Source organism: Phyllobates terribilis, unplaced genomic scaffold (assembly GCF_046119375.1).
Source record: "Phyllobates terribilis strain yellow unplaced genomic scaffold, ASM4611937v1 Scaffold_8__6_contigs__length_399053987, whole genome shotgun sequence".
Lineage (NCBI taxonomy): Eukaryota > Metazoa > Chordata > Amphibia > Anura > Dendrobatidae > Phyllobates > Phyllobates terribilis.
In genome coordinates this window covers 371,761,874-371,781,193 of record NW_027362768.1, presented here as the reverse complement: position 1 = coordinate 371,781,193, position 19,320 = coordinate 371,761,874, and the positions used below count along the sequence as shown (strand labels likewise).

Genomic DNA, 19,320 nt, shown 5'->3' with positions numbered 1-19,320 from the left:
AGGGAGCAGTATTATAGTAGTTATATTCTTGTACATAGGGAGCAGTATTATAGTAATTATATTATTGTACATAGGGGGCAGTATTATAGTAGTTATACAGTGCCTACAAGTAGTATTCAACCCCCTGCAGATTTAGCTGGTTGACACATGCGGAATTAACTTGGCATTGTGACATTTGTACTGTAGATCAGCCTGGAAGTGGGAAATGCACTGCAGCAAATTTTTTTTTTTTTTTTTTTTAAACGTAAAAAGTTAATTCAGAGTGTCATTTATTATTCAACCCCTCAAACCACAAGAATTCTGTTTGGTCCCCCTAAAGTATTAAGAAGTAGTTCAGGCACCAAGAATAATGAGCTTCACATGTGTGGATTAAAGATCTCTTTTGCCAGCCTTTTCTGACTATTTAAGACCCTCCCCAAACTTGTGAACAGCACTCAGACATGGTCAACATGGGAAAGACAAAGGAGCATTCCAAGGCCATCAGAGACAAGATCGTGGAGGGTCACAAGGCTGGCAAGGGGTACAAAACCCTTTCCAAGGAGTTGGGCCTACCTGTCTCCACTGTTGGGAGCATCATCCGTAAGTGGAAGGCTTATGGAACTACTGTTAGCCTTCCACGGCCAGGATAGCCTTTGAAAGTGTCCTCCCGTGCCGAGGCCAGGCTTGTCCGAAGAGTCAAGGCTAACCCAAGGACAACAAGGAAGGAGCTCCGGGAAGATCTCATGGCAGTGGGGACATTGGATTCAGTCAATACCATAAGTAACGTACTCCACCGCAATGGTCTCCGTTCCAGACGAGCCCGTAAGGTACCTTTACTTTCAAAGCGTCATGTCAAGGCTCGTCTACAGTTTGCTCATGATCACTTGGAGGACTCTGAGACAGACTGGTTCAAGGTTCTATGGTCTGATGAGACCAAGATCGAGATCTTTGGTACCACACACGTGACGTTTGGAGACTGGATGGCACTGCATACGACCCCAAGAATACCATCCCTACAGTCAAGCATGGTGGTGGCAGCATCATGCTGTGGGGCTGTTTCTCTGCCAAGGGGCCTGGCCATCTGGTCCGCATCCATGGGAAGATGGATAGCACGGCCTACCTGGAGATTTTGGCCAAGAACCTCCGCTCCTCCATCAAGGATCTTAAGATGGGTCGTAATTTCATCTTCCAACAAGACAACGACCCAAAGCACACAGCCAAGAAAACCAAGGCCTGGTTCAATAGGGAAAAAGTCAAGGTGTTGGAGTGGCCTAGTCAGTCTCCTGACCTTAACCCAATTGAAAACTTGTGGAAGGAGCTCAAGAATAAAGTCCACATGAGACACCCAAAGAACCTAGATAACTTGGAGAAGATCTGCATGGAGGAGTGGGCCAAGATAACTCCACAGACCTGTGCCGGCCTGATCAGGTCTTATAAAAGACGATTATTAGCTGTAATTGCAAACAAGGGTTATTCCACAAAATATTAAACATAGGGGTTGTATAATAATTGACCCACACTTTTATGTTTAAAATTTAATAAAATTCAACTGAGCAACATAACTTTTTGGTTTGTAAGATTTATGCTTCTGTTCATAAAACCTACTCTCGTTTGCAGTTTGAAGGCTCTAACTTATTTGCATCTTATCAAACCAGCTAAATCTGCAGGGGGTTGAATACTACTTGTAGGCACTGTATACTTGTACATAGGGGGCAGTATTATAGCAGTTATATTCTTGTATATAGGAGCAGTATTATAGTAGTTATATTCTTGTACATAGGAGCAGTATTATAGTAGTTATATTCTTGTACATAGGAGCAGTATTATAGTAGTTATATTCCTGTACATAGGGGGCAGTATTATAGTAGTTATATTCTTGTACATAGGGGCAGTATTATAGTAGTTATATTCTTGTACATAGGGGCAGTATTATAGTAGTTATATTCTTGTACATAGGAGCAGTATTATAGTAGTTATATTCTTGTACATAGGAGCAGTATTATAGTAGTTATATTCCTGTACATAGGGGGCAGTATTATAGTAGTTATATTCTTGTACATAGGGGCAGTATTATAGTAGTTATATTCTTGTACATAGGGGCAGTATTATAGCAGTTATATTCTTGTACATAGGGGCAGTATTATAGCAGTTATATTCTTGTACATAGGAGCAGTATTATAGTAGTTATATTCTTGTACATAGGAGCAGTATTATAGTAGTTATATTCTTGTACATAGGAGCAGTATTATAGTAGTTATATTCCTGTACATAGGGGGCAGTATTATAGTAGTTATATTCTTGTAAATAGGAGCAGTATTATAGTAGTTATATTCCTGTACATAGGGGGCAGTATTATCGTAGTTATATTCTTGTACATAGGGGCAGTATTATAGTAGTTATATTCTTGTACATAGGGGGCAGTATTATAGTAGTTATATTCTTGTACATAGGAGCAGTATTATAGTAGTTATATTCTTGTACATAGGAGCAGTATTATAGTAGTTATATTCTTGTACATAGGAGCAGTATTATAGTAGTTATATTCTTGTACATAGGAGCAGTATTATAGTAGTTATATTCTTGTACATAGGAGCAGTATTATAGCAGTTATATTCTTGTACATAGGGGCAGTATTATAGCAGTTATATTCTTGTACATAGGAGCAGTATTATAGTAGTTATATTCTTGTACATAGGAGCAGTATTATAGTAGTTATATTCTTGTACATAGGAGCAGTATTATAGTAGTTATATTCTTGTACATAGGAGCAGTATTATAGTAGTTATATTCTTGTACATAGGAGCAGTATTATAGTAGTTATATTCTTGTACATAGGGGCAGTATTATAGTAGTTATATTCTTGTACATAGGAGCAGTATTATAGTAGTTATATTCTTGTACATAGGGGGCAGTATTATAGTATCTCTATTCTTGTACATAGGGGCAGTATTATAGTAGTTATATTCTTGTACATAGGGGCAGTATTATAGTAGTTATATTCTTGTACGTAGGGGCAGTATTATAGTAGTTATATTCTTGTACATAGGAGCAGCATTATAGTAGCTATATTCTTGTACATAGGTGCAGTATTATAGTAGTTATATTCTTGCACATAGGAGCAGTATTATAGTAGTTATATTCTTGTACATAGGGACAGCATTATAGTAGTTATATTCTTGTATATAGGAGCAGTATTATAGTAGCTATATTCTTGTACATAGGTGCAGTATTATAGTAGTTATATTCTTGCACATAGGAGCAGTATTATAGTAGTTATATTCTTGTACATAGGGACAGCATTATAGTAGTTATATTCTTGTATATAGGAGCAGTATTATAGTAGTTATATTCTTGTACATAGGGGCAGTATTATAGTAGTTATATTCTTGTACATGGGGGAAGTATTATAGTAGTTATATTCTTGTACATAGGGGCAGTATTATAGTAGTTATATTCTTGTACATAGGGGCAGTATTATAGTAGTTTTATTCTTGTACATAGGAGCAGTATTATAGTAGTTATATTCTTGTACATAGGAGCAGTATTATAGTAGTTATATTCTTGTACATAGGGGGCAGTATTATAGTAGTTATATTCTTGTACATAGGAGCAGTATTATAGTAGTTATATTCTTGTACATAGGGGGCAGTATTATAGTAGTTATATTCTTGTACATAGGAGCAGTATTATAGTAGTTATATTCTTGTACATAGGGAGCAGTATTATAGTAGTTATATTCTTGTACATAGGGGGCAGTATTATAGTAGTTATATTCTTGTACATAGGAGCAGTATTATAGTAGTTTTATTCTTGTACATAGGTGCAGTATTATAGTAGTTATATTCTTGTACATAGGAGCAGTATTATAGTAGTTATATTCTTGTACATAGGGGGCAGTATTATAGTAGTTATATTCCTGTACATAGGAGCAGTATTATAGTAGTTAAATATTATAGTACATAGGATGACGCAAATAATATACAGACAGTGGGACAGCATATGATCACAGCTGATTCTGTGAGGTAAAACATTGTTTAAAAACAGGCAGAGAAATGTTTTACCTCACAGAAAGAATCAGCTGTGATCCCGGCTTCAGCCCTGCTGTGTGTAGCAGAAGTTCTCACTTGCTATGAACGCCAACCGCTGGGTGGTGATCATAGCATCCCGGCAATAACAACCGCAGGAGTCTCCTGCAGACCCTGGTTTGTCATGCCTACCCATCGGCGACCCGCGGTCATGTGACACGGATGCTGGTGGGCGGGATTAGTGACGCTTAGGCCACGTTCACACACTCAGTATTTGGTCAGTATTTTACATCAGTATTTGTAAGTCAAAATCATTAGCGGAACAATCAGAGGAAAAGTATAATAGAAACAAGTCACCATTTTTGCATTTATCATCCACTCCTGGTTTTGTCTTACAAATACTGATGTCAAATACTGACCACATACTGAACGTGTGAAGGTGGCCTTATTCAAAGATGTTTTTGCTGTCAAAGCAGAATCTGCTCCAAAATCCATGTAAAAAAAAAAAAAAACTATCTGAGCCCACCTTAACCCTCCCTCACATACAATAGGCCTGACAGGCACATCTCTTTTACTTTCATTTCTCCTTCCTCACCAGATTGTGAGGAAATCCCCTCCCTCCAGGTAGTCTCCTGTCTCTAGCAGCTCTGTGAAACCTCATACCACAGTTGGATTGCAGAGCTTCAGGAGGACAGATATAACTGCGCTAATCTCTCAGGCTCATTGTATGTGAACACGTCACACTCAATAAGGTTGGTATTTTATGTTTTTATTCATCACAATTGTTTATTTAGCTTGTTTTATGAATGTATAGCACAAAGTGTGAGGATATTTCATAGAAATAAGGCAGATTAAAAAAGAAAGTGTGCTGCTCAGGCATATACAGTAGTTCCCTAACACATATTCCTTCTCTTGCTTCAGATTATCTGCTGAAATGGAGAGGAAAATGTACAATTTATCAAAAAACCTTGATGTTGAGGAAGTAACAAACATGCTGTTAGATGATGCAGACCCCACACTGAATGAGGATTTAGGAGAGGAAAGTGAGATTGATTCTCATCATGAGGTGGAAGTATGTGAAGTGGATTCTGAAACAGAGCAAGATGGTGACAGTGATGAGGATGAAGATGTAGAATCTTATTATATGGGAAAAGATAAAAAAACCCAATGGAACAAGAAGCCTCTCCAGAAAAAACGTAGGGAACCTCAAAACATTATTACTCACCTTCCTGCAGTTATAGGAACTGCAAGTAATGCAAAAACTGCAGTTGAATGCTGGAATAGTTTATTCACAGATGACATTCTGGACTCTATTGTCACATATAACAACCAATATATAGACATTATAAAGGACAAGTTCATCTGCAACAGAACCATCAAGGCCACAGATGAAATAGAACTGCGTGCTTTTTTTGGATTATTATACCTTGCAAATGCTTATAGGGCAAATAGACAAAGTTTGGAGGAACTTTGGAGTAAAGATGGGGATGGAGTTGAAAAATTTGACCATGTTATGTCCATAAACAGATTCAAGCTTCTAATTCGTTGCCTTCGGTTTGACGACAGAACTACCCGAACCGAACGTAAAAACACATGACCGACTTGCTCCAATTCATGATATATTCCAAAAATTTGTCGAAAACTGTAAAAAAAGCTATTGCCCTGGGGAGAATCTCACTATTGACGAAATGCTCCCTGGTTTTCGTGGTAAATGTGCCTTTCGTCAATATATTCCATCAAAGCCTAACAAATATGGAATAAAAATGTATGCCCTTGTTGATGCCAGTAAGACCTACACTTACAACCTGGAAGTTTATGCAGGAAAACAACCAGAAGGTCCTTACTGTGTCAGCAACAAACCCAGTGATGTTGTAAAAAGACTGGCTGAGCCCTTATTTGGATCGGGTCGCAATATAACAGCTGACAATTGGTTTTCAAATTGTGATCTGATTGATTATCTGAAAATGCAGAAGCTTTCATATGTTGGAACTGTAAGAAAAAATAAAAGAGAATTGCCTACACAGTTTGTAAGTGTGAAAGGGAGACAACAGTACAGCAGTATGTTTGCATTCCATAATGGAAAGGTTTTGGTTTCCTATGTACCACAAGCAAAAAAAAATGTACTTCTTCTATCAACACCATCGATCCTGGGACTGAGGCACAAAAAAACCCCGGAGATAATTACATTTTATAATGCAACCAAAGGGGGTGTTGATACAGCTGATCAGATGTGCTCAACTTTCAACGTCAGCAGAAACACCAAACGCTGGCCAATGGTCATATTTTTTGCTATGTTGAATTTGGGTGGTATAAATTCACAAGTCATTTACCTTGAAAACAAGCTTGAACCACTCCGTAGACGATTCTATCTGAAAAAATTGGCCCATGAACTAGTGCTAGGAGAGCTACGCAGGAGAAGTATGAAAACAATCGGTATCCCCTCTCGCCTTCAATTTCAGCTCAAAAGATTCCGCCCAGAAGATGATAGTGAAAATTCACCACCTGCACCACCTCCCAAAAGAAGGAGATGAACCACCTGCACCACCTCCCAAAAGAAGGAGATGAACCACCTGCACCACGGAAAGCGGAATCAGAAGGCTTTCTAATTATGAATGTCACAAATGTCATAATGCAATCTGCCTGACACATGCAAAAATGATGTGTAATTCTTGCTCTTTGCTCTGCAAGTGTAATTTTTCTGGGGAAACTTCAGGATCTAATTCTGATTGAATATGTGTTTAATAGTACTTAAGGTACCTTAAAATTAAGTTTGTTTCCATAAATTTTCTTTGTAGAGTTTTTTGACAGAGTCGAACTGGGGACTATTTGGCGGGAGTTTTGAAATGTTTGTATTTCAGAGTTATTAGTTTTATGTTAAGTAAATGGTTTTTTTTGCACCTGATTATGTGTAGTGTCTTTTATTACATCCCCATGAAGGTCACTGATCACTTTTAGAGCACTGAAATTGCAAACATTAGATATTATAGGTATTTTTCTAGCCTGCGCCTGACAGTCACATTGTATGTGAACTCGTTAGAACCGATATTGTATGTGACGGAGGGTTAAGCGTATGTTCACACTGATTCTTTTTTTTTTTTACCTGGATTTTATAATGCTTCAAACTCCACAGGAAAGAAACAGAATAACCATAAGTGGTATAATAAATGTTACACCATAAGGGGTCTAAATTCTAATAAATGTTACACCATAAGGGGTCTAAATTGTAATAAATGTTACCGAAAGAAAAAGAAAAAAAAAAGCTGCAAAAAAATTATCGTTTTGCTACGATTTTGCAAAACAAACCAAAGAATTGCTTTTTATACCAATTATTAATTATTATTATTTATTGTGTTCTAAAATTCCTGGAGAATAAAGGTGACATAGGAGCAAATGAAGCGTGTTTTACGTTTTTGGGAGAGTTTTCGGTAAAATCTGCACCAAAAACCAAGCAAAAAAAGGAAATAATATAATAATAATCTTTATTTTTATATAGCGCTAACATATTCCGTCGTCGCTGTCCCCATCGGGGCTCACAATCTACATTCCCTATCAGTATGTCTTTTTGGAGTGTGGGAGGAAACCGGAGAACCCAGAGGAAACCCACAAAAACATGGGGAGAACATACAAATTAATCGAAGAAGTTGTCCTTGGTGGGATTTGAGTCCAGGACCCCAGCGCTGCAAGGCTGCAATGCTAACCAATGAGCCACCGTGGAAAAAAGTCCTGTGTGAATGCGCCCTTATGCGGGTATATGCAGATTTTTCAGAATTCTCTTGTTTTACTCTACGGATTAGAAAAATTGGGAAAAGTTGTCGCTCGGATCAGTGACGCAGGCCGGGTCGGTTCTGTGTGAAGGTGGAGAGTAAATGTCCAATTATTATTAACCCCTTCATGCCCCATGATTCATATATCTGTTATATATTGAGCTGGCTCCCTGCAGGTCAGGTGTCAGCCACGTTATACAGCCAGCACCTGCCGCCAACAGCAGTGACCAGAGCTGAGCTGCTCCAATCGCTGCTGGTTAACTGTTTATATGCTGCTGTCAATCACTGACACAATCACAGATGTGGGTCCAGCAGCTCCCCACAAGGCAGTCGCAGGGGTCTGATGGGTTACCGTGGCAGTCAGGCCGCGTCACCGCCATCTTGTTCCTCTGCTGTAGGCTGCAGACCGCAATTTATACTGTATACTGCAATACTGTGCCATACAGTGTAAGCAATCAGACGATCACAGGTTAAAGTCTTTGAAGATAAATAAAAATAAATATAAATAAACATATTTGGGTTCTATCAAAATTTAAAATAATTTAAAACATATTTTAATCCCCCCCCCAAAAAAATAAACAAACAAAAAAAAAAAGTAAAAACAGCAAAAAAAGTTTTTGAAAAATATCTAAAATCTATAATAAAAATAAACAATCTGTCAAACTATAAAATAAATTAAAATATATTTTAATTCCTCTCCCCTCCCCAAAAAAAACACGAAACAGTAAAAATGAAAAATATGTCACGGAGCAGACACGTTCCCGTGTTTACACTGCAGACTTCCGATACAGGAGGCGGGGCTGAGACAGCTCCGCCCACCTAATGTAAGTCAACAGCTGGAGGGCGTGTCTTATTATATAAGGGGAGGGGTATATGGGCGGGGTTATAGCGGGACATTTTGCAATTTGAGCAGTCTTTGAGATGTGGGCGTGGTTTATATGTCAGAGGCGTGGTTATGAGGCAGGGGCGGGGTCTCGGTGACTGTGTCAGTGCGGCACTCAGCTGTTTGGCTCCGTTGTGATCGCTCGTTCCTGGGCCTCCGGCCTCCGCCTCTTCCCGACGCCGCAGCAGTTTCCCGGTGCTTCTAGTCTCCGCGCTCCGTACCCGCCGGGTCAATGAGCCGCTCGCTCCGCCCAGCGCCGGGCCCGGGCCAATGGACACCAGCGACTTGTTTAGCAGCTGCAGGAAGGGCGACATCTTCAGAGTGCAGTGAGTGACAGCGGCCCCGGGGGTCCGGGGGTCGGGGGTCGGGGGTGGGCGCAAAGGAGCAGTAACTGGGGACACCGGGGTCTATGACCGGGGGCAGAATATCCGGAGGCCTTCTGGGCTGTTGCTGTTCTCACTTTGCGACTTCATAACGACAAAATGTTACATAATGGGAAAGTTTTCTAATTATTTATGTTTGTTACCATATAAGTCAATGGAAAGCTCTCATTACTGAGCCTGTGTTATACTCCAGAGCTGCACTCACTATTCTGCTGGTGCAGTCACTGTGTACATACATTACATTACTGATCCTGAGTTACATCCTGTAATATACTCCAGAGCTGCACTCACTATTCTGCTGGTGCAGTCACTGTGTACATACATTACATTTCTGATCCTGAGTTACCTCCTGCATTATACTCCAGAGCTGCACTCACTGTTCTGCTTGTGCAGTCACTGTGTACATTACATTACATTACTTATCCTGAGCTACATCCTGTATTATACTCCAGAGCTGCACTCACTATTCTGCTGGTGCAGTCACTGTGTACATACATTACATTACTGATCCTGTACTGATCCTGAGTTACCTCCTGCATTATACTCCAGAGCTGCACTCACTGTTCTGCTTGTGCAGTCACTGTGTACATTACATTACATTACTTATCCTGAGCTACATCCTGTATTATACTCCAGAGCTGCACTCACTATTCTGCTGGTGCAGTCACTGTGTACATACATTACATTACTGATCCTGAGCTACATCCTGTATTATACTCCAGAGCTGCACTCACTATTCTGCTGGTGCAGTCACTGTGTACATACATTGCATTACTGATCCTGAGTTACATCCTGTATTATACTCCAGAGCTGCACTCACTATTCTGTTGGTGCAGTCACTGTGTACATACATTACATTACTGATCCTGAGCTACATCCTGTATTATACTCCAGAGCTGCACTCACTATTCTGCTGGTGTAGTCACTGTGTACATACATTACATTACTGATCCCGAGTTACATCCTGTATTATACTCCAGAGCTGCACTCACTGTGTATATACATTACATTACTGATCCTGAGTTACATCCTGTATTATACTCCAGAGCTGCACTCACTATTCTGCTGGTGCAGTCACTGTGTACATACATTACATTACTGATCCTGAGTTACATCCTGTATTATACTCCAGAGCTGCACTCACTATTCTGCTGGTGTAGTCACTGTGTACATACATTACTGATCCTGAGTTACATCCTGTATTATACCCCAGAGCTGCACTCACTATTCTGCTGGTGCAGTCACTGTGTACATACATTACATTACTGATCCTGAGTTACATCCTGTATTATACTCCAGAGCTGCACTCACTATTCTGCTGGTGCAGTCACTGTGTACATACATTACATTACTGATCCTGAGTTACATCCTGTATTATACTCCAGAGCTGCATTCACTATTCTTCTGGTGCAGTCACTGGCTTCATTCTGCTCTCTTTGAGTATCGGTCAGAGTGTGATATGAGGAGGATATTGGTGTCAGGAGATCTCTCACTTTCTCTGAGCTGCACTTTGCTTTCTGCTGTTGCTGCTGTTCTTGTCCCTTTTCCTGTAGTTTGTATTTGTCATTTACTCCTCTTGTTCTTTCTTCTTCTTCAGATACCTTGTGGAGCAGAGAGACGTGGAACTGAACGTGCGGGACAAGTGGGACAGTACTCCGCTGTAAGTGCCCCATCCTGCGGTTTATCTGGGGGGGGGGGGGGGGCTCTAATCTGTGCACTTTAGTGTTAATCTACAGGATGAGTCCTAGGTGTCTGATCTGTGCGGACCACTCTCTATCTCTAGATTGGGGGTCCCCTGACCTCTCTTTCTTGACCGCGAGTTGGAATATTATCAGAGAGGCTAACTCCATAGAAGTGAATGGAGGATCCAACTGAGCGTCTGGTCAGGGAGCCCCCTATTTTTGGATAGGTGAGACCCCGATGTATCCCGCGTATAGAAGTCTATGATTTCATAAAGCCGGGGGTCTCCTCATGACTCTCCCAGATCTCTGCTCGCTGCCCATTTGTTACAATGTATCAATCTGAGATTCTACAGCGGATACAAGTGTAGAATCCTCCAGTTTCAAAAGGTTTCCAGGCTGCAAATATGGATGTTCCCATTTACTTGCTGCAAGCAGAGATATTGAAAACATTGTTTTCTCTAAAAGGATCGTGGCTGCAATATTGATGCCTTCATTTTTATGGGGGTCCCTCTTTATTAAGTCTCATGGACTGCCATTGTTTTATTAAAGGGGTTGTCTCATGAACACAAGACTCTGCCCCTGGTATGGATATGTCTGTGACCCGCGCCTGTCTCCTCTCCTAGGTACTATGCCTGTCTTTGTGGACATGAAGAACTTGTCCGGTACCTTTTAGCCAATGGTGAGTCAAGGGATGAGTGCCCTCTAGTGGTGGCTGCATGCGGACAGAATTTTATAATGTGTCCTTGTGGCTCCCCCCTCCCCATACTGACACTTAGAACTGATCATCATTCGGGGAGAGATAAAGCAGCCGACACTTATTAAATATAATGATTTGCCGTATTAGGAGCGAAGTGTGCGGTGAACACGTTTGATGGCGAGCGCTGCCTGTACGGGGCCCTGAGCGACACCATCCGCCGGCTGCTGAAAGATTACAAGCAGATCACGGCCAAGTGCATGCAAAGAGATTTCTACGATGACTTCCTGCAAAGGTAAGCGGCCGAGAAGTGCCAGCAACTCTGTTCACTTCATTTAACCCCTTCACGACCTGTGACGTATAGGTTTGTCATAGGTCGTGTCCGGCGCTGAGCCCACATCTTTCCCATGACCGGTTTGGAATTTTTTTCCCGTTTTCCACTACACTATGTGGTAAAACCAATGGTGTCGTTCAAAAGTACAACTTGTCCCCCCCCCAAAAGCACAAGCCCTCATACGGCCATATTGACGGAAAAATAAAAAAGTTATTGCTCTGGGAAAAAGGGGAGTCAAAAAAACGAAAATGGAAAATTGCAAGGTCGTGAAGGGATTAACAACGGCCATTTTTCTTTTTTGAATTCCCCCACCCTTCTCTCATGAGCTGTAACTTCTTTATTTTGTATCAGCATAGCAATATGGGGGCTTGTTTTTTGACTTTTTGGAGGGTTAGTTTTTACAACATTCATCTCGACCTGGTACCACAGTCCTACAGTTTAGTGTTCACCCAACTCATAGGGATTTTTTGTGTGTGTGTGTGTGTGTGTGTGTGTGTGTGTGTGTGTGTGGAATATAATTATATACTACAACTAATATGGAGCTTTTTGTATTTAAAAATGTAATTAAATTAGTTTTTGTCTCCATCTTCTGAGATCCATCACTTTAGGATGGAGGCACATAGGGGCTTTTTTTAATTTATTAATTTTAATGCCGTTTTGGGTACATACTTTTCTGATTGACTTATGTACAGCATTTTTTGGGGGTAAATGTGGTGACTTAAAAACAGCCATTATTTAGACCTCCTAATTAAATGGGTTTTCTTTCTGCCACATATTGTCATATAGTTTCTAAAAAATGTAAATAAGTTAAATAAGGATAGAAAAACCTGTCTGTTTTCTTAAAAAAAAAAAAAACAGCACCACCCATGACTCCAGGCTGTTGGTGGTATTGCATCTCTGCCCCATTCACTCCATTAGCTCTGAGCTGTAATACCAGATGCAACATACAACGGAGGTGGCGCTGTTTCTGGATGAAAGTAGTGGAAACAGTCAGGTTTTTCTAATCATGGACAATCCCTTTAAATTTATGGAAAAGCTGAATCACTCTTCACGTGATGCAAAGTGCTACTCTGCCGTTTCCGTAATTTTTATGTTTTCTGTAATGACAGACTCCTGGAGCAAGGCTGCTATAGTGACACCATGTTTCTCGTCCATGGGGAGTCGTTCTGTGCCCACCGTTGCATCCTCAGCGCTCGCAGCCCCTACTTTGCTGAAATGTTTGAGACCAAGTGGAAGGGGAAAAAAATGATTGCTCTGAAGCATCCGTTGGTAAGGCGGGGAATAACGTGGGAGACTACGAAAAAAGTTTTGATATATTGGCTTAAAAAAAACAAACTAAAAAAAAGATTTTGAGACTGCACCTGTAGTACCACCTTGTGACCACTAGATGTCACCTGATACATACTTTCTACTGAAGCCTTTGCGAAGCAGGTTCAGTCCATAGGGGGCCCAGCAATGGGGGTTTTGGTGATTGAGGGGGACCCCTGCTATAAATGGCACATGGTAGGGGGGTACCTGTGGCAGATTTTTTTTGCCTTGTTTATTATAATGTCATTTCTGTCTCTGCAGATCAATCCAGCTGCCTTTGGCTCCATACTTCAGTACCTGTATAAAGGTGAGTGAGCTTCCAGGAGGAAAAAAATGTCAATGTGCAACTTAAGATGTCATTCTGTGCCATAAGTGCTCAACCTACCTCACAGCAGAGGGTTTGCTACAATTGTATCTACACTTGAAAATGGCTAAAAAAAAACCAGTTCGGACTTCCACTTTCTGGCCATTGAGGTTTGTGTCGTTATCCGGATGGATCAGCGGGGTGTGAATACTTTCTTGTGGTTTCTGTTCACTGACTTTAGCGCTGTCTGACCCTCCAGGTCGGATGGACATCGATGTGGAACATGTGGAGGATTGTAAGAGATTGGCCAAGCAATGTCGCCTGCAGGATCTCATCGAAGAGCTGGAGGAGAAGTGTAAAAAAGTTTACGAATTTGGTAGGTGGGGACATTGCTGATGTGCAGGGAGTCTTGGGGGTCTCTTAAAGGGATGATATGCATTGCCTGGGTATCACTTTGAATGGTGGGGGTCTGATCTGGTCACTGTTGCATTGTGGGTAGGGATGGAGCAAACCTGGTAGAATATAGCTGTAATATTACTTCTCCTTCCACCCAATCAGTTTCTTCCAAGCCTGGAACATGTGTGAAGGTCCTGACCATCGAGCCCCCTGGCAATGAACGGCTGCATGAGGATCTGGCCATGCTCGCTGACTGCGCCCTGCCGTCCGAGCTCCGGGTGAGGTCTCCTCCAGTATTAAAACAACTTTAAGTTCCAATTCCTTATTGCTTTCAAGATCTCTGCTTGCTGTCTGTGAATGGGAAACCCATACTGCTTTATCATTGTGGGTTCGGACGCCTGGAGTCCAGGACCGGATACAGATTTGTGCTGTGCTCTTAGTATTGTCTGCACTGATACGTTGTAACCGGAGTTCTCGGTGATCGAGAATGTTTCTATATGCTGACAGCAAGCAGAGGTGTTGAAAGTGGTGGGGAAAAATTGAAAAAAAGTTTGTTATAAAGTTTCAGAAGTTTTCATACTATGGTGATTCCCATCCTTTCCAGAAAACGCTGTATGTTCCCTCCGCCGGCGTCCAGTCCGCGGAGTTATTTCTGGATCCTCTCGACCCGGACGGCTTCTAAATATAACAGACTGGCCGGCGATTCAGGAACAGAATGTTTTAATCCTCTGGGCCGAGTGTTACCAGGGTGCAGGGCTCAAGACGTCTTTGTTAATAGCGGTCTACCTGCTCTGAGGAACGCGGGGAGATAACCAATATGGCCGCCGTTCTCTATCGTCCTCCTTTCCCACCGTCACAACGCTCATTGCTATTCAGGTCTCTGGATTCCAATCCCCTGTGGGAGCTTGATTGCATCTGATCTGGTTACATACATTGGTTGTCTGTGTTCCCATTCACTGACAGCAATCAAAGATTTAAAAAATGTAAACCAACATGTTATTTACAAATAACTGCACCCCCCCCTTTAAGACAGGATGACATGACAACTCCTGTTGCATTAATGTTACAGCGTCCCCTCTGTCTTCAGGCTGTGTCTGGTATTACAGTTTAGTCCCATTTACTTAATATATGGATGAGCTGAAGTACCACAGCCGAGGGGCACCGAAATTGTGTGGTATTGCACATCATCGCTTTACCAATTGCATGATGCCAAACTGCAGTACCCGACAGCCTGTGGTCAGTAGTGGCGCTGTTTCTGGAAGAAGACAGTCATAGATTTACATTGTTACAAAAGAGGGTGTATGACATATCAACTTGTTGATGCAATTATGCATTTTTTTTTCCACTTGCCCACTAACAACTACTGATCTAGTCCAGACATTAGCACCGCCCCCTGGACGCCTTAGTATTTAGTCCAGACATTAGCACCACCCCCCTGGACTCCTTATTATTTGGTCCAGACATTAGCACCGCCCCCCTGGACTCCTTAGTATTTAGTCCAGACATTTGCACCGCCCCCTGGACTCCTTAGTATCTGGTCCAGACATTAGCACCACCCCCCTGGACTCCTTAGTATCTGGTCCAGACATTAGCACCGCCCCCCTGGACTCCTTAGTATTTAGTCCAGACATTAGCACCGCCCCCCTGGACTCCTTAGTATTTAGTCCAGACATTAGCACCGCCCCCTGGACTCCTTAGTATCTGGTCCAGACATTAGCACCGCCCCCTGGACTCCTTAGTATCTGGTCCAGACATTGGCACTGCCCCCTGGACTCCTTAGTATCTGGTCCAGACATTAGCACCGCCCCCTGGACTCCTTAGTATCTGGTCCAGACATTGGCACTGCCCCCTGGACGCCTTAGTATCTGGTCCAGACATTGGCACTGCCCCCTGGACGCCTTAGTATCTGGTCCAGACATTGGCACTGCCCCCTGGACTCCTTAGTATCTGGTCCAGACATTAGCACTGCCCCCCTGGACTCCTTAGTATCTGGTCCAGACATTAGCACCGCCCCCCTGGACTCCTTAGTATCTGGTCCAGACATTAGCACCACCCCCCCCCCCCCTGGACTCCTTTAGTATCTGGTCCCGACATTAGCACTGCCCCCTGGACTCCTTAGTATCTGGTCCAGACATTGGCACTGCCCCCTGGACTCCTTAGTATCTGGTCCCGACATTAGCACTGCCCCCTGGACTCCTTAGTATCTGGTCCAGACATTAGCACTGCCCCCTGGACGCCTTAGTATCTGGTCCACACATTAGCACTGCCCCCTGGACGCCTTAGTATCTGGTCCAGACATTAGCACCGCCCCCTGGACGCCTTAGTATCTGGTCCAGACATTAGCACCGCCCCCTGGACTCCTTAGTATCTGGTCCAGACATTAGCACCGCCCCCTGGACGCCTTAGTATCTGGTCCAGACATTAGCACCGCCCCCTGGACGCCTTAGTATCTGGTCCAGACATTAGCACCGCCCCCTGGACGCCTTAGTATCTGGTCCAGACATTAGCACCGCCCCCTGGACGCCTTAGTATCTGGTCCAGACATTAGCACTGCCCCCTGGACTCCTTAGTATCTGGTCCAGACATTAGCACCCCCCCCTGGACTCCTTTAGTATCTGGTCCAGACATTAGCACCCCCTCCCCCGGACTCCTTTAGTATCTGGTCCAGACATTAGCACCACCCCACCCCCCTGGACTCCTTTAGTATCTGGTCCAGACATTAGCACCACCCCCCCCCCCCCCCCCCCCTGGACTCCTTTTAGTATCTGGTCCAGACATTAGCACCACCCCCCCCCCCCCCCTGGACTCCTTAGTATCTGGTCCAGACATTGGCACTGCCCCCTGGACTCCTTAGTATCTGGTCCAGACATTGGCACTGCCCCCTGGACGCCTTAGTATCTGGTCCAGACATTGGCACTGCCCCCTGGACGCCTTAGTATCTGGTCCAGGCATTGGCACTGCCCCCTGGACGCCTTAGTATCTGGTCCAGACATTGGCACTGCCCCCTGGACGCCTTAGTATCTGGTCCAGACATTGGCACTGCCCCCTGGACTCCTTAGTATCTGGTCCAGACATTAGCACCGCCCCCCTGGACTCCTTAGTATCTGGTCCAGACATTAGCACCGCCCCCCTGGACTCCTTAGTATCTGGTCCAGACATTAGCACCACCCCCTGGACTCCTTAGTATCTGGTCCAGACATTAGCACCACCCCCCCCCCCCCCCTGGACTCCTTTAGTATCTGGTCCAGACATTGGCACTGCCCCCTGGACTCCTTAGTATCTGGTCCAGACATTGGCACTGCCCCCTGGACTCCTTAGTATCTGGTCCCGACATTAGCACTGCCCCCTGGACTCCTTAGTATCTGGTCCAGACATTAGCACCGCCCCCTGGACTCCTTAGTATCTGGTCCAGACATTGGCACCGCCCCCTGGACTCCTTAGTATCTGGTCCAGACATTGGCACTGCCCCCTGGACTCCTTAGTATCTGGTCCAGACATTAGCACTGCCCCCTGGACGCCTTAGTATCTGGTCCAGACATTAGCACTGCCCCCTGGACGCCTTAGTATCTGGTCCAGACATTAGCACCGCCCCCTGGACGCCTTAGTATCTGGTCCAGACATTAGCACCGCCTCCTGGACGCCTTAGTATCTGGTCCAGACATTAGCACCGCCCCCTGGACGCCTTAGTATCTGGTCCAGACATTAGCACCGCCCCCTGGACTCCTTAGTATCTGGTCCAGACATTAGCACCGCCCCCTGGACTCCTTAGTATCTGGTCCAGACATTAGCACCCCCCCCCCTGGACTCCTTTAGTATCTGGTCCAGACATTAGCACCACCCCTCCCCCGGACTCCTTTAGTATCTGGTCCAGACATTAGCACCACCCCACCCCCCCTGGACTCCTTTAGTATCTGGTCCAGACATTAGCACCCCCCCCCCCCCCCGGACTCCTTTAGTATCTGGTCCAGACATTAGCACCACCCCCCCACCCCCCCCTGGACTCCTTTTAGTATCTGGTCCAGACATTAGCACCACCCCCCCACCCCTGGACTCCTTAGTATCTGGTCCAGACATTAGCACCCCCCCCCCTGGACTCCTTTAGTATCTGGTCCAGACATTAGCACCCCCCCCCCCCCGGACTCCTTTAGTATCTGGTCCAGACATTAGCACCCCCCCCCCCCTGGACTCCTTTAGTATCTGGTCCAGACATTAGCACCCCCCCCCCCCCTGGACTCCTTTAGTATCTGGTCCAGACATTAGCACCACCACCCCCCCCCCCCCGGACTCCTTTAGTATCTGGTCCAGACATTAGCACCCCCCCACCCCTGGACTCCTTAGTATTTAGTCCAGACATTAGCACCGCCCCCTGGACTCCTTAGTGACTTGCATACGGGGTATTGTATGTCATGTGACTCCTCCCGGCTCTGCTGACGTGCCGTGCTCTTCCCTCACCACTTGATGGGGCTTTTTATTTCTTGGTATTGCGCCTCCTAGGTTAAAATGATTAGCTTTCATTTTTCAAGTCTGTCTCATTCATGTTCCCTTTTAATGGTCTTGGATTAGCACGCTGGGGGTTGTAGTTGTGTCATAGATGGAGACCCCGCAAGATAAAGATTAGAGCTTCACTATTTATCTGCGAGGAAAATCTGAATGATCCAGATAGAAATATTGTAAGCACCTATAATAATCCTGACGCGTGTCTCGCCCCAGCAGCGCCCCCGGGATTGTTAAAGGTGTAGCGTGTAATTACGCTCTGCGCCTTCCCTGTACTTAATGCTTCCATTTTCTTGTCATCGTCACATAATCCACATTGTGTGAAGCTGCTCACGATCGCAGACACATTTTCTTCCAGGATGAGCTCATAATTGTCTTATTTTGCTGGAAAGCCACAATTGCCCTGTACACAAACATCCGCATTTAAAGGGGATATCCTAATAAAACATCCCCCCCCCCCCCCTCCTAGCTATACGGGGTATATAGGCGTCTCATAGGTGACCCTGCTCTGAAGTCCCTTCTATTATCTACAGTAAGGAACAGTTTGTCGTACTGAGTCCTCCAGAGAAATAAAACAATGTAATACATGGGCATGATGCAATACCACGTTTCTCCTGCAGTGGCCGCTGTAGGAGAGCATGTCCCTTTCCCTGGTGATCACCGATCACAGTAATTTTTCGGTGTTGGTTTTCAGATCTTCACTGGTGCTAAAGTCATCGACATGGTGCAGCATATATATTCTCCTATTCTAGGTTCTTTGGGTGTCTCATGTGGACTTTATTCTTGAGCTCCTTCCACAAGTTTTCAATTGGGTTAAGGTCAGGAGACTGACTAGGCCACTCCAACACCTTGACTTTTTCCCTCTTGAACCAGGCCTTGGTTTTCTTGGCTGTGTGCTTTGGGTCGTTGTCTTGTTGGAAGATGAAATTACGACCCATCTTAAGATCCTTGATGGAGGAGCGGAGGTTCTTGGCCAAAATCTCCAGGTAGGCCGTGCTATCCATCTTCCCATGGATGCAGACCAGATGGCCAGGCCCCTTGGCAGAGAAACAGCCCCACAGCATGATGCTGCCA

The 19,320-nt window shown here is 44.1% G+C and overlaps 1 protein-coding gene across 2 annotated transcripts in view; it reads left to right on the top strand.

Moving 5' to 3' along the window:
• Positions 1-8,691: 8,691 nt before the first annotated feature.
• The window catches only part of ABTB1 (ankyrin repeat and BTB domain containing 1), a 30,960-nt gene continuing 20,331 nt past the window's right edge, over positions 8,692-19,320 (top strand). Inside the window, exons 1-8 of one of the 2 annotated variants that reach the window (XM_073644935.1) lie at positions 8,692-8,977; positions 10,632-10,694; positions 11,340-11,395; positions 11,561-11,705; positions 12,854-13,013; positions 13,314-13,359; positions 13,598-13,732; positions 13,915-14,030. In XM_073644935.1, coding sequence (XP_073501036.1) covers positions 8,922-8,977; positions 10,632-10,694; positions 11,340-11,395; positions 11,561-11,705; positions 12,854-13,013; positions 13,314-13,359; positions 13,598-13,732; positions 13,915-14,030 — 777 coding nt within the window. In that variant the 5' untranslated portion in view covers positions 8,692-8,921. The remainder of the gene's footprint in view (positions 8,978-10,631; positions 10,695-11,339; positions 11,396-11,560; positions 11,706-12,853; positions 13,014-13,313; positions 13,360-13,597; positions 13,733-13,914; positions 14,031-19,320) is intronic. The other variant, XM_073644936.1, reaches the window with a different exon arrangement.